The 23215-nt window shown below is 44.9% G+C and overlaps 2 protein-coding genes across 2 annotated transcripts in view; one reads left to right on the forward strand and one right to left on the reverse strand.

The window, feature by feature from the left end:
* Nucleotides 1–23215, forward strand: part of RGL1 (ral guanine nucleotide dissociation stimulator like 1) — a 337768-nt gene that overhangs the window by 4630 nt on the left and 309923 nt on the right. The window lies entirely within an intron of this gene.
* APOBEC4 (apolipoprotein B mRNA editing enzyme catalytic polypeptide like 4) lies at nt 12371–13450 on the reverse strand. The gene has a single exon (XM_075540498.1). The coding sequence runs from the start codon at nt 13448–13450 to the stop codon at nt 12371–12373; it is 1080 nt and encodes a 359-aa protein (XP_075396613.1).

Below are 23215 nucleotides of genomic sequence, written 5' to 3' on the forward strand. Positions count from 1 at the left end.
GTTGTGATTACGTTGTGTCAAGTCAGGTCATGGGTGCTTGTTGCTAGGTGCTGTCAAATCCGTTCCACCTCACAGGGACACACTGTATACAACGGAATGAAACACTGTCTAGTCCTGTGTCATCCGCACAATTGTTCTTATGCCTGAGCCCATCAGTGCAGCCACTGTGTCCATTCATCTTGTTGAAGGCCTTCTGCTTTTGCCCGATACATGGTGTCCTTCTGCAGGGACTGGTCTCTGGACAGCAGGTCCAGAGTACACAAGATGAAGTCTCACCATTCTTGCTTCTAAGGAGCACTCTGGCCGTACTTTTTTTTTTTTTTTTTTCAAGACAAGACTTGTTAGTTCTGGCAGTCCAGGGTACTTTCGGTATTCTTTGAGAGCACTATAATTCAAAGACATAAATTTTTCTTCAATCTTTCTGATTTAATGTCCAATTTCCCCATGTACAGGAGGCAATAAAAAGATACCATGGCTTGGGTCTGGTGTACCTAAGTCCTCGAATAACATCCTTTCTTGTCCACATTTTAAAAGAGGTCTTCTGCAGCAGATTTATCCAGTGTCATTTGATCTCTTGACTGCCGTGTCCATTGTGGATCCAAGTAAGACAAAATCCTCCAAAACTTCAGTCTTTTCTCCTTTTACCATGAAGTTACCTTCTGGTCTAGATATAAGGATTTTGGTCTTCTTTGCCCCGAGTTTAAATCCATACTGAAGGCTGCAATCCTTCATCTTCATCAGCAAGTGCTTCACGTCTTTATTTTCAGCAAGCAATGCGTGTTTTCTGCATATAGTAGCCTGTTAATAAACCTTCCTCCAACCTGTTAATAAACCTGATGCCCCATTTTTCTCCATATAATCAGCTTCTCTGACGATTTTCTCTGCACATAGATTGAATAAGTATGGTGAGAGGGTTTGCTGACTAAACCATGCAGTTTTCCCTTGTTCTGTTCACACAACTGCTCTTGATCCAGGTCCAGGTTCTGCGTGAGCACAATGAAGTGTTCTGGAATTCTAAGGCTATTATTTTCATGGCTATCCATAGTTTGTTATCATCCACACAGTTGAATGCCTTAGCATAGTCAATGGAACATAAGTAAACATCTTTCTATTGTGCTCTGCTTTTAGTCAAGGTCCATCTGACACCAGGAATGATATTCTTTGTTCCATGTCCTCTCTTGAATTTGGGCTGAATTTGTTCCATTGCAACCATTGTTGGATGATCTTCAGCAAAATTTGACTTGTATGTGATGCTAATTATATTGTTTTATAGTCTGAGCATCCTGTTGGGTGACCTTTCTTTGGAGTGGTGTGAATGTGGGTCTATTCGTCAGTTGACCATGTAGCTGTCTCCAAATTTCCTGACACAGACAAGTGAGTGGGTGCTTCCAGTGCTTCATCAGTTTGTTGAAACATTTCAATGGGTATTCCATCAATTCCTGGAGCCACGTTTTTGGCTAATGCTTTCAGTGCAGCTTGGACTTCTTCCTTCAGCACTATTGGTTCTTCATCATACGCTACTTCTGTTAATGGTCGAATGTTAACTAGTTGTTGTTTTTGTACAGTGACTGTATTCTTTCCTCCTTCTGTTGGTGCCGTTAGCATTGTTCAGTATTTTTCCCATAGAATCTTTCAGTATTGCAACTTGAGACTCGTGTTCTTTCGAGTTCCTTCAGTTATGCTGAGCATGTTGTTTCTGGTTTTCTAACTCGAGGTGTTTGCAGACTTCATTATAATATTTTATTTTATCTTCTTGCGTTGCCCTTTGAAAATTTCTTTTTTTTTTTGCCCTTTGAAAATTTCTATTCAGCGCTTTGATTTTGCACTTTCTACCATGTGCCTTAGATTCATACTTTGTACATTCTAAGGTTAAGCTGTTTCTTCTCCTTTTGAGTCACCCCCTATCAGCAATGAAGCTCCTGAAAGCTTTACTTCCGCAACCTTTATTCCATCTACATCACTATGGTCAACCTATTTTGAGAAGGCAGCTCTAACTCAGTTTTATTTTGAGCTCTTTCCAACCTGAGGGGCTCATCTTCTGGCACTTTGTCTGACCATGTTCTGCTTCTTTTCATGAGGTTTTCAGTACCTGCCAGCGTTTTGATCCTTTCATAGGCTTCATGTGGTAATTCTTCAGAAGTAGGCAGTGTATCCTTCTTCTTCGCAGTCTGTTCTTTGTCCGGAAGCTCTGTGGACACCTGTGCACTTTGAATGACCTTGCTGTCATTTGAAGTATGGTGACATAGCTTCTAGCATTGCAGCCACACACAAGTCACCACAGTATGACAAACAGAGACAAGTGGTAGCTTAGTAGGTGCTAACTACCAAACCACTGAGAATTCCTTGCCCAGCCAGGTTGACATAAAACCTAGCTGTCACAGTGCTGAATAAACGAGGGAACACTGTATTTGAAGCATTACTGTGAAAGGGCATTGTTTTTTCATTAACAATTGACTTTTGAACAAAGTAAGGGTTAGAGGCACCAGCCCTCTGCATAGTCGGCAATCTGTTTATAACTCTTGACTCTCCCCCAAACGTAGCCTGCTGTTCACCGGAAGCCTTACTTATAAGCAGTTGGTGAACACATTTTGTATGGTACAAGAATGTAACATACTGCACCCACAATTAAAAGATATCTCACAAAGCTACCAGGTTTTTGAGCCTGCCGAAGAGGTGGGACAATGACTTCACGCGTGTTTCCTTTTCTTGTATCCAGTAGTCCGTGTGCTGGGTTCATTGATCTTCAAATGGCAGGCCCCGCTGGAGACCCCAGTCCGTACTACATATCAAACCAGGCAACCTTTTGTTGCAATTTTGTGACTTTTCTCTGCTTCTTGTGTGCACTTCTAGTATAGCTAGTAGCACTTCGTGTAGATCCATGGCACTATTATTCAGGGTTTATAGTATTGCACCAGACGTGATGAAAAAATGCACACAACAGAGCATTTTACAGCCATATGCAATTTACTAGAGGGAACAGCTCACACTAAGCTGATCAGCATCACACAGGGCTGTTTTAAAAAATCCTTGTTTAAGTGGACCAAGCGTTTTGACCCCAGCTTGCTCTACGGTAAAGTGACCTTATAAAGGCTATGATGATGGCAGGAAGCTAGTGACTTCAAAAGGAGCCCTGGTGGTGTAGGGGTTACACACTGGGCTGCTAACCACAAGATCAGCAGTTTGAAACCACCACCTGCTCTTTGCACCTGTAAAGATTTAGTCTCAGAACCCCCAGAAGCAGTTATGCTCTGTACCAAACCATTGCTACGAGTCAGAATTAACTCAATGGCAGTGAGTTTGGTTGGCTTATTGATGTCAACAATTATCCTGTATTCTTTCCCACCCATTCATAATTGGAATGTAGAAAGTACAAAAGGTGAACCTAAGAAAATTAGACATTTTAAAAAATGAAATGGAATGAATAAAGATTGATATTCTAGGCATTAGTGAGTTGAAATGGGCCGTTATTGGCCATTTTGAATTGGCCAAACATATGGTCTATGATTCCAGAAATGAGGAAAAGCACCACATTCATTGTCAAAAAGACTGTTTCAAGATCGATCTTGAAGTACAATGTTGTCAATCATAGGATAATATTCACATGCCTGCAAGGAAGACCAATTAAAGTGTTTTACCACACCGACGATGCATTGAAAGCGCTGATGTGTATTTTTCAAGAAATTTACCAACTAGAGGCGATACATATCTGTGCCCATTCCAAAGAAGGGTGACCCAACAGAATGTGGAAATTTTCAAACAATATCACTATTACACAAAATTAAATTGTTGCCGAAGATAATTCAACAAAGGTTGCAGCAGCACATTGGCAGGGAGCTGCCAGAAATTCAAACCAGAGCCAGAAGAGGATATGGCTGGAGGATACCATTACTGACATCAGATAAAACTAACGGAAAACAGAAAGATCTTTCCAACTCTGAAAACCAAACTTAGTGCTATCGAGTTAGTTCCAATTCATAGCGACCCTATAGGACAAAGTAGAACTGCCCCTGTGGGTTTCTGTGACTGTTGTAACTTTAACAGGAGTAGAAAGCCTCATCTTTCTCCCATGGAGAGCAGCTGGCAGCTTCAAACTGGTGACCCCACAGTTAGCAGGCCAACTTGTAACCCACTTCAGCAGCAGGGTAAAGATGAGTCTTAATTCTGTTTTCTTGACTGTACCAAGGCATCAGCTTTGCGGCTTATAACAGACATGGGTAACATGGAGAAGAAAGGGGGTTTCAGAACACTTCATTGTGCTCACGAGGAACCTGTACTTGGGACAAGAAGTAGTCTTACAAACAGAACAAGGGAGTAAAATCACTGTGTGCTTTAAAGTCAGGAACCACGTGCCAGGTTGTATTATCCCACCTACTTACTCAATATGTATGCTGACCAGATCATGTGAGACGCTGGACTCTATGAAGAAGGGCTGGAGGAGGGCTTCCTAACAACCTGCAATATGCAGATGCCACAACCTCACTTGCTGAAAGTGAGGAGGACACGAAGCCTTTGCTGATGAAGAACAAGGACTGCAGCCTGCAGTATGGATGACAACTCAATGTAAAGGTAACCAAGATCCTCACCGCTGAACCAATAGACAATATCGTAATAAATGGAGAAAAGATTGAAATTGCCAAGGACTTCATTTTGCTTGGAGGCATAATTAGTGCTCATGGAAGCAGTCAAGAAATCAGATTGTACTGTGATTGTGAAAACCTGCTGCATAAGACCTCTTTAAAGTGCCAGGATCACAAACAAATCTGCCCTGGTCAGTCTTGGAAGAAGTACAGTCAGAATGCTCCTTAGAAATAAGGATAGTGAGATTTCTTCTCACAGGTAGTATAGGGCTGCTAACCACTAGACCAGCAGTTTGAAACCACCAGCTGCTCTGTGGGAGAAAGATGAGTCCTCCTACTCCCATTAAGATCTACCGTCTTGGAACCCCACAGGGGCAGTTACACCCTCTCTTACAGAGTTGCCATGAGTTTGGCTTCTTTTCCGTTTACTTTGGACCTGTTATCAGGAGAGGCCCGTGCCAGGAAAAAGACATTATGCTTGGTAAAGATCAGCGAAGAAGAGGAAGGCCATCCAGGGGCAGCAACAGTGGGCTCAGACGTCAGATGAGTGTGCATTTCATTCTAGTGTCCGGTTGTGCAGTGTTTCCTTCTGGTGTACACAGGGTCCCTCTGAGTTAGAGCTGATTGCACGGTCCCTACCAGCAACAGAAGCACAACACCGATAATGCAAGTCTCATCCAAACGTATGCACCAACCACTAATGCTAAACAGGAAGACATTTAAGAGTTTTTTCACTAACTTGTGCATCTAAAATTGATCAAGCAATAAATTGAACATGTACTCAATATGCATTGATCATTGCCAGTGATTGAAATGTGGAATTTGAAAGCAGGACGCTTACCCACTACCACCAGTGACACCCATTTGATTCAGACTCGTTCCGAGACTGTCCATCTTTCCAGGACCAGCTAGCGCCACCTTTCTTTTGAAGCACAGCTGGTAGTGTCTTAGTGTTGGCATCCTGATGCTTGCTTGACAGCACCGTGAGGGCTCCTTCAGAAGAAGGACTAGTAGGTGAAAAATATGGCCTTGATGACACGAGACCACATGACAGAATTTTGCAGTATCAGAGACTTACTTATTTAAAGTATCTTTTTCAACAACATAAATGTGGACCTTATACACACAAGTGTCACATGGACGATAAGTGTGGAAATAGACAATGGCAAAGTCAAGAAACTCAAAAGCAGCGGTCAGACTAAGCCTAGGGAAGACTGTGGAACAGATAATAAGTTGCTTATAGGCAAGTTCAAGTTGAAATGAAGGAAACTAAAGTACACGAGAGCTGCAGAATGTCCCATCTGAATTTCGAGAGCATCTCAAGAGTAGATTTGATGCATTGAACACTAAGAGTGAAGACGGCCAGGTGTGAGATGACATCAAAGGCTATCTTACATGAAAAAAGGAAAACGATTATTAAAATGACAAGAAGAGTTCGAAAGACTAAACTGTGTGTCAGAGGAAACTCTGACACTTGCTCTTGAACACTGAGCACCTAAAATGAATGGGAGATAGCAAAAGAAAAGATCTGGAAGTTCAGCTCAAGAAGACATAGTATTATCATGAAACGTGTTATTACCTAGAGTTAAACACAAAACAGAACATCCTCTGCATTTCTTAAAGGGAAAAGAAGAAAAGGGAAAAAATTCAATCCTCACGTTTCAATATTGAAGATTTCTACGGGCAAAATATTGAATATAGAAAGCATCAAAAGAAGAGAGAAGTCACTGTACCCAAAAGAACTGGTGGATCTTGAACTATTTCAGGAGGAAGCATATGATCAAGAACTGATGGGATTGAAGGATGAAATTCAAGCTTTTCTGAAGGTATTTTTGAAAAACAAGGTCCCAGGAATGGATCAAATAGTGTGGTAGTTACATAATCTGTTGTCACCATGGAGACTATTAAGAGTGAAGGGGTAGAGTTTAGCCTGTCAAACAAGTCATAGCTTGACCTCATTTGGAGGCGCTCAAGAGATAAATAGCTTGCTGGATGTGGGACAGGCACACTTACTCCCTGTGGGACATTCCTGTTGATAAGCACATGGAGTTATCCTGATGGCAGCCAGAGCCTTGGAGCTGGAGGAGCCACATGGAGACCCACGCCACATAAGATGCTTCCACTCCTACTGGATCCACAAGACTTTCCACCCGCTGGCCTGTGACCTTTTTGCACTTGGTGTTATTACATGTGTTTCCTGAGTCTGAAGAGAGATTTACGGACGAGTACTGGACATATGGACTAATATCAGACTTGAGAACTTGATCAGGACTGGACTGGGATGTTTTCTTAAAGTACAATTACTCTTTATTATAAAGCTCTTACCTGTACACATATGAAGGTCTATGAATTTGTTTTTCTAGTCCACCCAGACTAACAACTAGAAATCCAGATGCTTCAACAAATTGATGCAATGCTGAAAGTGTGCACTAGTCTATGCCAAGAAATTTGGAAGACCACTACCTGGCTAATCAGCTGGAAGAGGTCCATATATTTGTCCTTTCAGAAAGGTGAGCCACTGGAATGTGGAAATTATTGAGCAGTACTATTAATTTCATATGCAAGTTATATTTTGTTGCATATAATTTTTAAAATGTGTGCAGCAGTGTATCTGCAGTGAACTGCCGAAGTTTAAAATTGGATTCAGAAAAAGACGTGAAAGGAAGGGTATTTAAAGCTGATGTCAGATGGCTCTTTGTTGAAAGCAGAGAAAACTGGGAAGAGGTTTGTCTATGTTTTATTCACTGTGCAAAGGCATTCCACTGTGTGGATCATTACAAGTTACAGAAAATTTTTCTAAGAGTAGGTATTCTAGATCATTTAATTGTATTTGTGCAGAACCTGTACATAGACCGAGAGAGCTTCCTTTGAGCCGAGCAAGGGGACACTTAGTGATTTGCAAACAGGAAAGGTGTGTGTCAGGATTGTATCTTTTCACTATACTTATTCAATCTATATGTTGAGTGAATGATCCAAAAGCTGTACTATACAGAGAAGAACCCAACGTCAAGATTGGAAAAAGACTCATTAAAAGTATGCAATATGCAGATGGCATAACCTTGTAAGCATAGAGGACTTGAAGCACTTACTGATGAAGGTCAAAGACTATGTATACTCTTTCGTATGAGTTACACTCCAAAGAAAAAAATACTTAGCAAAGATTGAAATCGTCAAGGATTTCATTTTACTTGGATCCACATCGAGTACCCCTGGAAGCAGCAGTGGAGAAACGGAAGTACACGTTGCCTTGGGCAACTATCCAAAGAAGACCTTGGAGAACTGTTGTAGTGCAGGGATGCAGCTTTGAGGACTCAGGTGTGTCGGTCACAGGCCGTAGTTTCCCAGCTGCTGCTAGTGCGTGCGTAAGCTGCACTCGGAAGATGGAAGGAGAATGGGTGCCTGTGGGTGAGAGTGTTGGCAAAGAATGCTAAATACACCACGAGCTGACAGAAGAACAAAACAGTCTGTCTTGGGTGTGGCACGGCCAGAATATTCCTTAGAAGTGAGATGACAAGACTTCATCTCTTGCACGTTGTGCATGTTATCAGGAGGACAGGTCAGCGGAAAAGAGGAAAATCTTTCACAAGATGGACTGACACCGGCTGCAGCAATGGTTTCATACATCGCCACACCTGTGAGGATGGTGCAGGACCGGGCAGCATTTGTTCCACTCGTCATACAGGGTCTCTATGAGTCGGCAGCAACTCCAAGGTACCAGCCAATCACAACGTTCTTTCTCATTAATGAGATTGCTTTTTAACAGTAACAGTTGCCTAAATTTATAACCACATCAGTTGAAATAATAATTTTTTCTCTCCCAATATTTATGTAATCTAATTTCCTTCTCTTACTACTTTAGTTTCTTTTCATTTCACTGTCATGGAATCACGTTAGACCCATACTGAACCAAGAACCCAGAATAGAACCACCTCTGCTTCCAGCTGCTGGACATCTTTACGGGAGCAGAGAACCTCATTGTCCTCTCTCAGAGTGGCTGGTGGGTTTGCATTGCAGAACCTGTGGCTAGCAATCCAATGCATGACCGACTGCACTACCAGGGTTCCTCCTGTATTAGCTAGAATCTTGAAAATGAGGTTGATAGGAGTTGACGTAGATTCATGGTGGTGAGATGAGGAGGAGGAAGTAATACAATAAGGAAAGTAAATAAGTGATAAAAATGCTGAGAAATTGGTGGTTGTAGACTTACCTGATTTGCTCTTCTTTTAATGGAAATATCTTTGGTATTTTACCCGTTGGCATTATGGCGTTGAATAAACTTTGGGCTGCTAACAGCAAGGTCGGGGGTTCAAACCCATCCACTGCTCATGGGAAAAAGTCGACACTGTCTGCTCCCCTGAAGATTCCCAACCTCAGAAAGCCTATATAGAGTTCCTGCGACTCAAGAATCAGCTACGTGGCCCCGGGTTTTGGTTTGGTTTCTGATTTTTATGAATGACTGCTGAATTTGCCAGATACCTTTTTCGTGTCTAATGATAAAAGTCATGATTTTACGTGTTCAATTTATTAATATAACACGTTACATGTATGCATTTTCTGTAGGGAAACATTCCATACTCCTCAATATAGTCTATTTAGTTATTAAATAGTACTATTTTCATTCATTGCTGAGCTTTGATTAGGTTATAGTTTGGTTACATGGTGCAGAATTCTAAATTGTCAAGTCTGATTATTCATGGTTTTCTTTCTTGGTGCTATTTTGATCTGGTTTTGATATTAGGGTTAGTTTCAATGTTGTCAAATAAATTGGGAAGATTTACATATATCTTTTATTGTCTGGAATAGTTTTGAGCAACAGAAAGCCATCATGCTTCTTGTTCTTGGAAAGCTGGGTAACATACCTGGAAAAACCACATAACATGGGCCTGCAGGGTTCCTCACACTCTTCTCCCCCCTGGTCCTAGCACTGGGCATCCCTGAAAGGAGGGCTGTTATGCTCTCAGTGCAGTCGAGACGTGACCAGAGAGAACACCATGAGCATTCACAAGCGCATCCATGGTGTGGGCTTCGGGAAGTTTGCCTCTTGGCCACTCAAGGAGATTGGGACATTAAAGGAAGGAGGTGGAAACACAAGATGCAGGAATCTGTCCGGGCCAAAAGGATCCTCACCGTTCCCGGGATGTATTCAGGTATGGCTGTCCAGAAAACATAATGGGGTGAAGATTCACCAAACACCACCTATACATTGGTTATCTGCATGCTTGTCACCACTTTCAAAACTCCATAGTCAGCAAATGTGGATGAAAACTAATGGCTGATGAGATCTTCAAAATACAATCATGAGCGGCTAGTAGGATTCCTTGACGAGGCTCTCCGTGGGACCACGGGGTCTGAGAAATCTGTGATGACATCAGAAGCATCTGATTCACTCTCATGAACTCAAAACCGTCGCCTACATGGTGGGTCAGATTTGAGTCAACAACCATTCCAGGCCAGGACTTCCTTGGACGACATCCTTATCTATTCTGTACTGGATCAAGGCCTCCATCGTGGGGTGTTCCACTACATCCCCCAGTCACTGCCCCTGAAGATCAACACCTTGCATGGGCCAGGAACTAGTCCCTCTACGCCCACTAGATGACGCCGTACACCACCAGCACAGCGTTGCTGTAGGTCTTACTGCGGAAGACAAGGGTGTTCTTGTACCACTAAGGCTGATGGGGCTGCAATAGCAGCTTCACCTGCAGTGACAGACTCTGGCTGGGCCACAGGCTGTAGGTAGATCTTGTAGAATTAGCTCCCCACCACCTTTTTAAATCATTTTATTGGGAGCTTGTATAACTTAAAAACATTTTTATTGGGGGCGCATATAACTCTTACAATCCATACATACATCAATTGTGTAAAGCACATTTGTACATTCATTACCCTCATCATTCTCAAAACATTTGCTCTCCATGTAAGCCCCTGGCATCAGCTCCTCGTTTTTCCTCCTCCCTCCCCACTCCCTCACCCTCATGAACCCTTGCTAATTTATTATTATTTTCTTGTCTTACACTGACCGCTGTCTCCCTTTACCCACTTTTCTGTTGTCCTGGGAGGGGGTTATAGGTAGATCATTGTGATTGAGAACCAGCCCTTTTGAATGGACAAGGAATAGGAAGACTGAAGAAGAATGGAAGCATATGAATGATGATCTGGGGGAAGAATATTGAGTATATCTTGGATTTCTAGAAGAACAAACAAACCTTTCTGGGATGAAGTATAGCCAGTATACGTCTTAGAATTGAGAATGAGAGACTTTGCCTTGTGTACTTGGACATGCTATCAGGGCGGACCAGGCCCTGGATAAGGGCTTCATGTTTGGAAAAGAAACGGGTCACTGACACATGATTGCGGCAACGGGCTCCAACAGAGGCACGGTTGGGAGGATGCTGCCATCCTGGGCGGAGTTTGTGTTGCAGGAGCCAACTACAACGACTACCAGCAACAATATATACCTGCAATATGATTACATTTGAATACTTCTATACACATCTGTAGACAATAGAAACTTAGTTTAATATTTTATTTATGTTTATTCTAATCACAATAGCCACTCATATTCCTCAAGTGTTTTCCTCCCTCCCCCTTTCCTTGTTTTTGGGTATGGGAGTTAGTTGTTTAAAATTTTTCTTTCTAATGGCACACCTATCGTATTAGTTTAGTAGTACTTTTATTACATTACATTTCAAAATAGCAAGTTACTTATAGTGCACTTTCATATATTTCCAAGAGATGTGAGACAGCAAATGTGAATTAATATAGCATTTACAAAGAACATTCATGTAAATGTTGAGGGAGTTAGCCAGGGAGCCCTTCCTAGGCAAGTTATGCTGTGCACAAAATGTTGAGAATGCACAGATATGAACTGGTGAAGGGGAAGGGGTCAGAAAAATGGGAAGTTGAGAAGTTATGCCTCAGGGAGCAGAATCAGCAAAAGGTGACGTGGAGGCTAGGAAGAATACCAATGGCGAGTGCAAGCGTCTAATGGCTCAACAAGCCCTTGACCAGTCTTCCTACATCTCATAAGGGGACACATGACGAGGAGAGAGAGAGGCCGCACTTGCCCCAGGGGCACTTCCAGACTTGCTGAGGAGACAGGGCCACACGCAGGCAGAGGCGGAGCCTGGACAGCAGTAAGAACGGCTGGGATCAGGTATCGTTCAGCATCACTTGGGAGGAAGAGGCCTGAGCTGGGAAAGATCAAACTTGAGTGGGTGGCTAGGTTTCAGGATCAATTTTGTAGCTGTAAAATAACTATTAGCCAAAGAGCTTTTCCCCACACACAATTGTTTTGAATCACTTAAGAAAAAAAAGGGCTGCCGAAAGTCTTTTGTCCGTGCATGACGCTGAATGGACAATCACTGGGTTGCTCTCGCAAACAACACTCGCTGTCGCTAAGTAGGCATGTTTCCAACCGTACAGGACATTTTCATATCGAAACCAACGCGGGGAGCTGTTTAGTCCCCAGGCTCTTTTGGTGGAAAGATGCTGTGGTTAGACTAAAATAATGACATTACTTCTAACAAAATATCAGCAAGGTCTTCATGGCTCCATTTCGATGCTGTCCCTCTGCGGGGCCCGGAGCGAGATCAAGCTGCTGATGGAAACATTGCAGATGACGCTGAAGATAGCATTGCTTTATGGTAGGTGCTCAGGAGATAATTGAGCTCTGCGTGTCTGCGTTGATGTCTCTGCATCTTGGAGCAGGCTCAGAGGAAGCGTGTCTGGACCTTTGCTGGCTGTGTAATAAAACGTCCTTTGATGACGTTCAGTCTCAGGCTGATGTAGGATTACTTTCTCCCTTTCTTCTTCTTTTCATCCGCCTCCTTGGCACTCGCAAACTGTCCTATGATCTCCACTGGCCTTTCAGGGAGAGGTCTTCTGAGGTCCGTGGCTTCCTGAAGCATGTGTAAGTGCCTCACTACATTCTTGGGTTTATGTGTGTTCTGACCCACCTGCATTGGCGGGAGCTCTCTGAAAGGCACCAGCAGGAAAATGACAGGGATCCGGGGGCATGGTGTCAAGTGGGGTTGTAGATGTCCACTTGTCCCTTGTAAAGACGGTGTTGGGAGGACATGGGCTGAAGGATAGCTCCCCGAAGTGGACTGAACTTTGATGTTTGGAGTCTCTTTCTGCTGTGGCAGAACCTCCGTGTAATAAGGCCTCACCCCGGTGATGGCGGCGATTTCATAAGCGTTGTACCTGTCCGCTAGGGCTCTTCCAGGTAAAATGGGCTGGAAAGCAGCCGGTCCGGAGACACCACTCACAAAGTCATTGAGGAGAAAATGCCACATCCCACCACTGATTGGACTCAGAGTGACCTGCGGCCATAAGCTGGCCAGACTCCGGAGAGCTTCGCGGTTCCACGCGGAGGCAGGGAAATCCGCCTCAGTGTGATAGAACTGAGAAAAGTAAATACTAAGAGTGGCGTCTGGGTACATGAGCAGGAAATTGTACATTTTGCTGATGCAGCAGTGGCTAGCTTCGTTACAAGGAGAGTTGCTAGAATACAGAATGACATGCCCTATACTGCCGTTACCATGTAAGGCTGCATCGAGATAACCTTTAGTCTCAAATAGCATTGATTCTGGATGAATGTGGTTCCCAGTGCAGCTGCTAGCCTGGCCCTTTTGCACCAGGCTGCCAGAAGAAGTTTTTAGTTCGTAAAAGATGAGGTGTCTTGTTTGAGAATACGTTGGCCCATACGGGAATCCAAACATCTGAGAAAATTCCGTGGGGGACACTCTTGCTTCTTCACCTGTTCGGATATGGTAAGGGCAATTAGAACAATCTAGAGAGAAGGTAAGCCAGTGGTAAGGTTTTACTATTGTTCCGCTGTTTGCCAGATACTCCTCATATAAAGGCTCCATTTCTAGTTTTATTATCTTTTAGCTGCAACCCTGAAAGAGAAAGAGAGAAAAATCATATACAAAATCAGGCAGGAAAAAACTAAAGGCAACACACTAATTTGTTGTCATGTAATTCTTCTTTTGATTCACCTTTAAAAAGTTTTGATAGGAAATTCATGTGTCAAACAATTCATATTTAAGTATATTAAAGAGAGTTGTGCATTCATCACCACAATCAATTCTAGAACATTTCCTTTATTCTTATATTCGCTTCCCCTTTCCCCCACCCTCCTGTCATCACCCTAAGAAAATATTCATCTAGTTGCTGTCTCTATACATCTACTACCTATCCTGAGTTTCATATAAAGAAAATCATTCAAATAAAAACCAGATAGAAACCCAGGAACTACCACAGAATAAAACACAGAACTGGAGCTTCAGTTGAAAATTTCGCAGAATGTAATAAAAACTCCAACAAGTTGAAAATCGGTTAAAGGAGCAGCAAATGGTATGATGCTAACATTTACCCTCATTACAGCTGCAGTCTTCCGCCTTCCGCGTGCTCTGTCTGGGGTGGAGGCTATTCACATCCTTTAGTTACCAGTGTTCTCACATAGCTGTAAAACATTTAAACATATATTTTCATTATATAAGCATTGTATGTTTATTATAGCATGTTTAAATAACACCTGGTACATGAAGAAGAAGAAAAAAAGACCTGTAGCATGCCTTACCATCTTTCGCTCTCTTTCTTTCCTCTGACCTTTCTCCAAAACCACCTGGCGGGGAGCTAATACAGGTACCATGGACCCACAGTTCAGCCGCATGCGGCAGTACCGTACACTTGCTACCACAGTCCGTGCCACACCATTCTCTTCCTTCGTGAACTCCTCGCACCACTCCCTTTGCCCCTCCCCTTACGTTCTCATCACTGCTCATGGCTACCGCTGCCTCTCGCTTTTTGCAAGGCACTGCCATATCGTCCCATAGCGAAAAAACAAACAAAACCTTTGATAACTTTCTTTTTCATTTAGTATTTTGTTATAAGCACCTGCCTGTGTTAGTAAAAGCTTTTAACAATCAATATCCATGGCTAGTTAGTATTTTATTGTATAACTTTAACATTCTGGTTCTTGCCTCATTTTTCCTGGGATCGCTAACACTTTGAGCAACATTTTTTAAACATAAACCACTTAGAGTTCTGACTCTTTTCCTTAGTGTAGAAATACAACTCGGTGTTGCGTTATCGCGTCAGCTTTATCAAATTGCGTCCGAGAAAGGTGTACCCAACTCGGCATATCCGCCGCAGTGTGCTGTGGGTGTGCGGGGTCCAGAGTTAGCACGGGGACAGTGGCCAGGGGAGCGATGGCGACATGAGGAAAGCCACCCTCCGCGGATAGACTCAAGCTCTAGCAGTGTGTGGACAGGAGCCACTGGTCCCCCTGCTGTGATAACCGGGGGCCATTTCTACTCCCCGGGAGGTGGAGCACTTTTCCCACACGCCTGTTACTGTACAACATTTATTGTTCTCTGAAATCGTTTCGATCCTCTTCCACTTTTGGGTTTTCTGTGTTGGCTTCCAAGAGCTCTTTAAGCATTGAGCCTCGGAACTGCATCCTTTCTGTTGTAGATGTTTTACCACCTTTTTATTATGCTTTCATCACTATCATTACACCAACTTTTACATTTTTTGTGGTCCAATCTTTACTTTCTGAATTATTTTTTAACTCCTGCATTAAAAAATGCCTTCCTCCTTAAAGAGCAAAAAGGGTTTGATCATATTTGTTCCCCTAGTTTATGGTTTCATTTTGTACATTTAACTCCTTCCTCATCTGGAATTGTGTTGGGATATGCTACGTCTCTGTCTTGTAAACAGTAAATGTTACCTGTCTGGAAGACATCACAACTGTTGATTCAGGAAATGTAGATAAATGACCCTTGCCACACAGTATTAACGTTCAGTTTTCTACATCTAATTTATGATTTCTTAGATATTTATTGTGGTCTCACCTATAGAAGCGGGAGCCATAGTGCTGCAGTGGTTAAGCCTTCAGCTGCCAACTAAATGGCCAGCGGTTCCATGGGGCAGTAATGTGGCAGCCCCCGTCTGTACAGAGGACAGCCGTGGACACCCGACAGTGCTGTTCCACCAGTGGTGACCTTGTAGGACAGAATCAACTTGAGAGTCACGGGTTTGAATTTTTGGTTCATGAAGAAGCACTTTTCTGGACTCTGGTCTTCCTCAGAAGTCAATCACTGTTGCGTTTGAAATGGCCTGGTACTTTTATAATTCTTTTTTTTTCTTTTATAATTCTTGTGTTAATCCTGTCTTGGGCAGAAAGTATTTAAAAGACTTTAATCTAAGTTTAGTAGAATGTGACTTTCCTCATGTTACCATTATTCTATTGGCCACTGTCCTGTGGTCACTCTGGGCCCCCCACGCCCATAACATTCCATTTTCTTCTGACCTCTGCCATGTCAACTAGGTCCATCAAGCTTGGTCTCAGCTTTCTTATAAAGTGTCCTGATGTAAAGAAATTCCTTCTCTGAGCTTCCCTAGTTCTTGTACAGATTTTTTTTTTTAGGGTGTGGGGGGTAGAGGGTGGGAATGGGTGGAATTGGACCTTTTGTTTCAGTATCTCCAGCTGTGTAACCCTTAGCAACCAGCCAACCACTGGAACCGTGGCACCATCTCCCGCTTGATCCTGCTTTCTCCCTGACCCTCCTCCTCCTCTGCCAGTCTTACTCGTCATACTGGATCTCTTTGGGATCCAGAGTTGCGGGTGCCAAGCCCAGATGGCTATTTTTCTCTTGAATATTAGGCCTTAAGGAAACCTGGCATCCAGGCTACTGCTCGAGTGTAATTTCTCTCCAAACTCAAGCCAAACCCACTGCCACTGAGTGGATTCTGACCCCTAGCCACCCTGCAGGGCCGAGTAGAGCTGCTCCTTAAGGTTTCTGAGATGATCCATCTTTCTGCGGAGCTGCTGGTGACTTGGAACCTTACTGTCAGAAGACCAGCTCCTCCATAGAAAATGTACACATTCATCTGTGACTGACCTGTATGGTAGGAGCCCTAATGGAGCGGGGGTTACGCGCTGAGCTGCAAGGTAAGTGGAAGGTGCTCAGTCCCTACCTGCCAGCCCCTCCGTGGGGAAAGCGGAGGGGCCTTCTCGTCCCATGAAGATTCACAGTCTCGGAAACCCGCAGGGGCAGCTCTGCTCTGTCCCACAAGGTCGCGAAGAGTCGGAGTCAACTCGATGGCAGTGAGTTTGGTTCTGAGAACATGCGTTGGACCTAATTGGAACTTAGAGGCCTGGAAGCCGTATCGTCTGCCTTCCGGCGGGTCCGTGGGGAGTTAACAGTATGTACCCAACGTCTTCAGACTTCCCTCCTTGGAAGCCAGCGTTCGTGCGCTTGTTCAAGAGACTGGCAATCAGGTGACACACCTGATTTCTTCTCCTCAACGCTCTTCCTTTTTGCACCCCCTCCCATGGCAGCTTCACCTGGAATGGGGCAGCATTGCTGATTTACGGGGCTCTCGGGCACTGGGGATCTGCGTCTGTCAGTAAGGGCGCTTGGGAATCCCATCCCAGTCTTGCCTTACCTTGTCAGAATCAACCAGCTGAGCTGCCCAGCTGGAGAAATGTTCACTTCTTCAGAGGGTCTCCTGGTCACACCCCTCTGAATGGGAAGCAGAGCAGAGCCCTTGCCCCCTCCCCCCTTGGAGATCTTATAAATGCACAGTTCCTATCAGTGGTCCTCAACCTGCCTAATGCCGCCACCCTTGAACACAGTGCCTCATGTGGGGGTGAGCCCCCACCATAAAATTCTTTTCGTTGCTACTTCATCACTATCATTTTGCTACTGTTACGAATCGGGTGACCCCTGTGAAAGGGTCGTTCGACCCCCAAAGGGGTCGCGACCCACCGGTTGAGGACCGCTGGTTTCTATCATTACTGTTCCACTTACCACCACACTTTCCTGAATGGTTAACCAGATAGCTCCCGGTGCCTGTCCTTCCATTCTCCCATTCTCTCACAAGCACCTGCAGTCCCACCGAGCCCAAGGCCTGCCTTGGGAGCCGCCCTTGCTCCCTGGCCGCACTGGCAGCGATTTGTTTCCTGAGCTGCCAGGGTGGCCACCACCTCATCCTTTCCATCTGCTTTGTCTGCCTTTGGGAAATGCCAAAGGGCAGAGTGCTCCCAGCAGGAAAGAGGTGCCCGCCTGCCGCATGTCAGCGCCCACCTGGCTGAGTGGCCCTTGGGGACACTGCTCTCCTTTTCACCCGACTGGGACTCCCTGGGGACGGTTGGAGCGCGGTTTACCCGGCAGCAACTGGAGGGTGGAGCTTGCCCTTCACAATCTGTGCACAATCTGTGCGAGCTAAAAACAAAAGCAAGTGGTTATAATTACCATCAGCCGGCCTCCGAGCTCGGCTCCCGGGAATTCCAGGTGGTCTAAGGAGGTGGTCGGGGTCCTCTGTCCCTACGAAGCCCCAGGGCCTTTCAAGAAGCCTCAGGGGGCCCTGAGAGAGCGCGACAAGTCACCTTGGCGACCAGGCCAGGACGCCTTTGCCGCACTTTCTGTGTTTGGTTCGTTTGACTTGCTGTCCAGAGCTGGGCCTGGCCGTGGTGTGGCTGCTTCTAAGAACCCTGTGGAGTTGGTGCCATGGTAACGTTTGCAAAGCAGCTACTGCTAGGAGACGGAGCCAGCACCCGGTGCTTTATTTGCAATCCCACCACCTGTTTCCAAGATGAAAATATACGCGAACGCATATTCCAGTCTGCATGGAGGCTGCCCGAGCCGTGGTGGTGTGGGTCTCTCTCTCTGACGCTGGGTCTCGGGCTCCTTTGTCCCCGCCATGAATAGGTGCCGGGCCCGGTGTGTGCACCAGCTGTGTTGACTCTCTGACCTCTGGAGGTGCGGCGTGCTCCCTCGCCTGCTCGAAGCAAGGCTCACCTGAGCCGGGACAGGGCGTACGATCTGGCTTTCCCAGCGGCGCACCAGGCTCCTGGTTCCTGGAGTGGGGGAGCTCGTTATTTTGCCCAAACTTGGTTTGTTTTGTAGTCTCGCTCCTTGAAAGTCCCTGGGAGAATCTTGCGGCGGATGCCTTTATGGTTCCATCCTGTTCGAGAGGAGTTTTGCCCCGAGTCACTTGCCACCCTTCCTGTACGGCTGTGGGGAGAACCACTTGTCCTTCCCCGTTCTTGCCCTTTGCCTCTCCCCACAGTCGCCTGGGACACCCACCAGTGGCATCAGTCACTGCTTGTGTCCCACTCCAGCCAGTTCTCATCCCTCTCCCTCAGGCCACTGGGAGGAGTGAGTACGCAGTAAGCACGGCTAGGCTTTCTCTCTTTGAAAGATCATTTTACTGGGGGCTCTTATAACAATCCATACTTCCATTGTATCAAGCACATGTATATGTATGTTGCTATCATCATTTTCTAAACATTTACTTTCTATTTGAGCCCTTGGTATCAGTCCCCTCCCCCCACTGTTTCTTACTTGAAGAAAGAACACAACGCCATCATGATACAATTCTAATTAAATACAAACAGCAGCCAGATAGGATCAATAGTTAGACATTCACGTTCGCTCTTTTTAGGGATGTTATTTCCATTAGTTACCACCAGAAGTTCTTCGGGCTACGCTGACATGCGCTGGCCAGTCGATGCTGACTCACAGCGACTTTATGGGACCCAGTGGAGGCGCCTAGAGGGTTCCCAAGCTGTGATCTTGATGGGAGCAGAGTGTCCCAGCTTTCTCTCACGCAGAGTGGATCGGCTCATGTGGCTCACTTTGAGGGTAGCAGCTGACAGCTTAGCCACAGTAATGGCCCCGGGATCCCTGGGGACAGCCTCAGAAGACGCCCTCTGCCTCCGTCGCTACTCCTGATTTGCTTCTCAGTCAACATTTCAGTCTGCCCAGCAGTAATGGTCCTGCCTCCTTCAGGGGGCGCCTTCTAGACGGGATCTCTGATGTTGACCTCGTCTTCTGAGGCTCTGAGGTCTGTCCATGAACTTCCCAGCTCATGGTTTTCCAGTTACATTTCTTCCGCGAGTTCTCAGTGGCGTTCTTAGAATTCCTTTCCCACTATTTGCCACTGACATGTCTTTGCTGCCCCCACTTCTTGTCTCCACTTTTCTCTTTCTTTTTATAGAGACTGCTTTATTATGTTTTAAACAGGACACAGATGAGACAAAAACAAAGCAAATCAGAAGCAAATCAGATTAGGGAGGCTATTAGAAACCCTCTGAGACCATCACGGTGTCGGAAGGAATCACAGCCAAGTGTGATTATGAGGCATGGAAAACAGAGGGTTCCTCAGGAAGCCATGGCTGATGGCAGGCTCACTCATTACAGTTGCAGGCAGCACTGTGGACAGAAGCCAGGAGTGGGATGCATACACTCTTGCAGATTAGGAAAGTCTCCAAGATTGGTTTAGGGCCCCCTGACCACCTTGAATGGGGTATGAGTCATAACCCTTGGACTTCAATCCCCCAATTTTCATCAAGGGCCTGCCACACAAGTTCGTGAGGGCAAGACTGGGTGGTGACAGGTTGAAAGTTTGAGTCCCCCCCCAAAGACATTTTGGTAGGAAAGTTTAGCAATCAATTTATAAAAAAATTTGGAAACCCTGTGGAACACAGTTATATGCTAACACCCACAGGATTGTGATTGGTCAGAGGTCACTTGAAGGCTGCTGGTTATAAGAAAGTATTAGCGATCCGACAAATTCAGTGAGGAAAAGCAAAGCAAAGCAAAACATAATCCCATAACTGTAAATGATGATGGTAACAATTGTACAACTATGCCTGATCTAACGGAACTATGGATTGTAATAATATCTGAAAGCACCCCAATACAATGTTAACATATATGTATGATATATGCCATTAAAAACCTCATAATCTTCTGCCCCATAGATATGGTGCACCTTCAGTGTGGGTTATGTGCACAGTAGATGACACACTAAAGGTTAAGCTGAGTGAAACAGGAGGGAGGAAGCTTTACGTACTAGCATACTTCCCAACTGCAGTGTAAGGTGATTTGGGGATTGGCACCCCGAGTCACTACCATTTTTTAAAAGGTGTAGATATTTAGGGGCAGGAACATCTCAAAGGAAAGTCAACCTTACAAAACTCCATTTAGATTTCATGAAACGACTTTGAGGTTGACTTAAGCCAGAAGGAAACCAAGAGCCTTCACCTTGGTCCTGATTATAATTGTGATTACTAAATGGACATCTGAATTCATGTCACAGTATTCAGCCGCCTGGAAAAAGGTCTCTGAAGAACAAAATCATGCTTGAAATTAAGATCAGAGCTCGGTAAGGAATTCAGTGGGAATGAGGAGATGAACAGGAAAATGGGTTGAGAGGCCAGGGCCCAGGAAGCATCGCGTGGATCTCCTAGCCTGTGGTCATGAGTAGAACGGCCACGAGGTGGCAGCACAGCCGTAACGTCCAGACCTCCAGGGCCGCCCTGCGCTGTGCTGACGCCGCGGGCTGTCTCAGAATTCCTCCATGGGACTGCCCTGGGTCTCCCAAGGAAACAACACCAAATGCTTAGGATCCTCGTGACTCCAAGACTCCATCCAAGGGGCAGCGAGGCGTGAGGGCACGATCTTTGCCGCTGGGGAATGTATAAGCTTCAAAGTCTCGGGGATAATCAATTTCACTTTGCAAACCATCATACCCTGAAGCTTTGGTAATATTCAAGAAAAAGATTTACTAGAAAATGAGCGTCACCAGGGAAACAACTGAAAACATTGCCCTGAACTGGAGGGCTAGGCAGGCTGCCTGATGTTGCCACTCTTACTCAACATTGTGCCGGAACTCTTAGCCAGAACCACCAGACAACAAAAAGAAATCAAGGGAACACAGTGGCCAAAGAAGTGGAGCTCTCGCTTTTTGCAGGTAATATGATTTTATAGAGAATCCCAAGGACTCCACAAAAAGACTGTCGGACACAGTTAAGGGATTTGGTAAAGTAGTAGGACACAAGAGCACACCGCACCTAAAACCGAAAGGCGTGTGTAAAGGAAACCACAGAATGTTATTATGGGAACCCAAAGAGAGCAATACAAATGGAAGATATTCTGTGTTTACGGAGAAGACTTAAGCAGGTGAATACGTCAATACTACCTAAAGCAACCTACAAATACAGTGCAATTCTGATTCAAATCTCAACTCCATCCTTTACAGAAATGGAAAACTATGTACTAAATTCATTTGGAAAAGAAATAAGCAAACACTTCTAAAAGAAAGAAGACAAAGTAGGAGGCCTTGCACTACCCCACCGCAAAAAACACTACAGAGCCACGTAGCCACTACTATGACAGATACATAGGCTAATGGACCAGGATAGAAAGCCACGAAGAAGAAAGCATCAAAGGACCCAAGACATTAAATGGGAAAAGAACACTCTCTTTAACAAATGGTGCTGGAAAAGTTAGTTCTCCATCTGCTGTGGAATGAAACAAGACCCTTTTCTTGTCCCAAGCTCAAAAATGAACTCAAGATGCATTAGAAGCCGAAATGTAAATCTCAGAGCTATAAGGATCACCAGTGAGAAACGTGGGGCAAACGGAAGGGCCCTACTGCAAGGCGCACACAGACAACCAAGCCTAAGGATGCAGCATGCACATAGGCGTGAAACCGGCGACTGGAGCCTACTTTAATGAAGATGAAAGCCCACGGATTGGGAAAAAATCTGTAGCAATGGAATAATGGACACGGCACAAATAATTTAAATTTATGGAACTCTGAAACACCTCAGTAAAAAAATACCAATAATCTAATTAAAAGGTGGGCAAAGGACACGAATAGACAATTCACAAAGGATGACATTCGAGTAGCTGACAAACACATGAGGAAATGGTCACAGTCATTAGCCGCCTGGGACATGCAAATCAAAACACTGATGATTGCCAGCTCACGGTCAGTTGCCACAAGGCAGAAGTCAGACCCTTCTCCACCTCCCACCCTAGATACCTTAGTATTTAAAAAAAATAATTTTACTGGGGACTCATACAACTCTACAACAATCCATACATCCATCCATTTATGTCAAGCACATGTGTACATTTGTTGCCATCATCATTCTCAAAACATATGCTTTCTACTTGAGCCCTTGGTATCAGCTCCTCATTTTTTCCCTCCCTCTCCACTCCCTCCTCCCCCATGAATCCTTGATAATTTATAAACGATTATTATTTTGTCATATCTCACACTGTCCGATGTCTCCCCTCCCCAGTCACCTTATTTGATTCCAACTGCCCCTCCCATGGCACTGGGTTCATTGCATGACCATGGAGAACTAACTCACAGGCAATTCTCAGGATGATGGAAAGTTATTAGGGAAGTTAACAGGTCACCGCAGGTCAGGATCAGGAATACAGTCTTTTGTCTGAAGCAGTGCTTCTTCTCGGTCAGCATCCAAGTCTCTCTCAAATTCTCAGTCTCCTGGCCTTGAGGTCGCTGGGCCTTTGCCTTCTTAGGCCATAAACCCTGCCTGCCACTCCTCTGCGGGTGGTTCTTCGAGCTGGTACCTTGGTGCCCCTGCCACTCAGAAAAGAAGCTCATACAAGCTCTCCCGATGGCTGCACTTTCTTGCTGTTTCCCAGAGTCTGTTTCTGCCTCTGAAAAGGCAGTTTTAAACTCAGAAGAATGGCAAAACTGACCAATCCCTCAGTCTTCTGTAGCTTAATCATATGACCCACTCAGTCATTGGGTAGGAGTGATAGAGAGATGGCTAGAAGAGCCATATTTAAGCAGTTTCA

This window comes from Tenrec ecaudatus, chromosome 1 (genome assembly GCF_050624435.1).
Source record: "Tenrec ecaudatus isolate mTenEca1 chromosome 1, mTenEca1.hap1, whole genome shotgun sequence".
Taxonomy (NCBI): domain Eukaryota; kingdom Metazoa; phylum Chordata; class Mammalia; order Afrosoricida; family Tenrecidae; genus Tenrec; species Tenrec ecaudatus.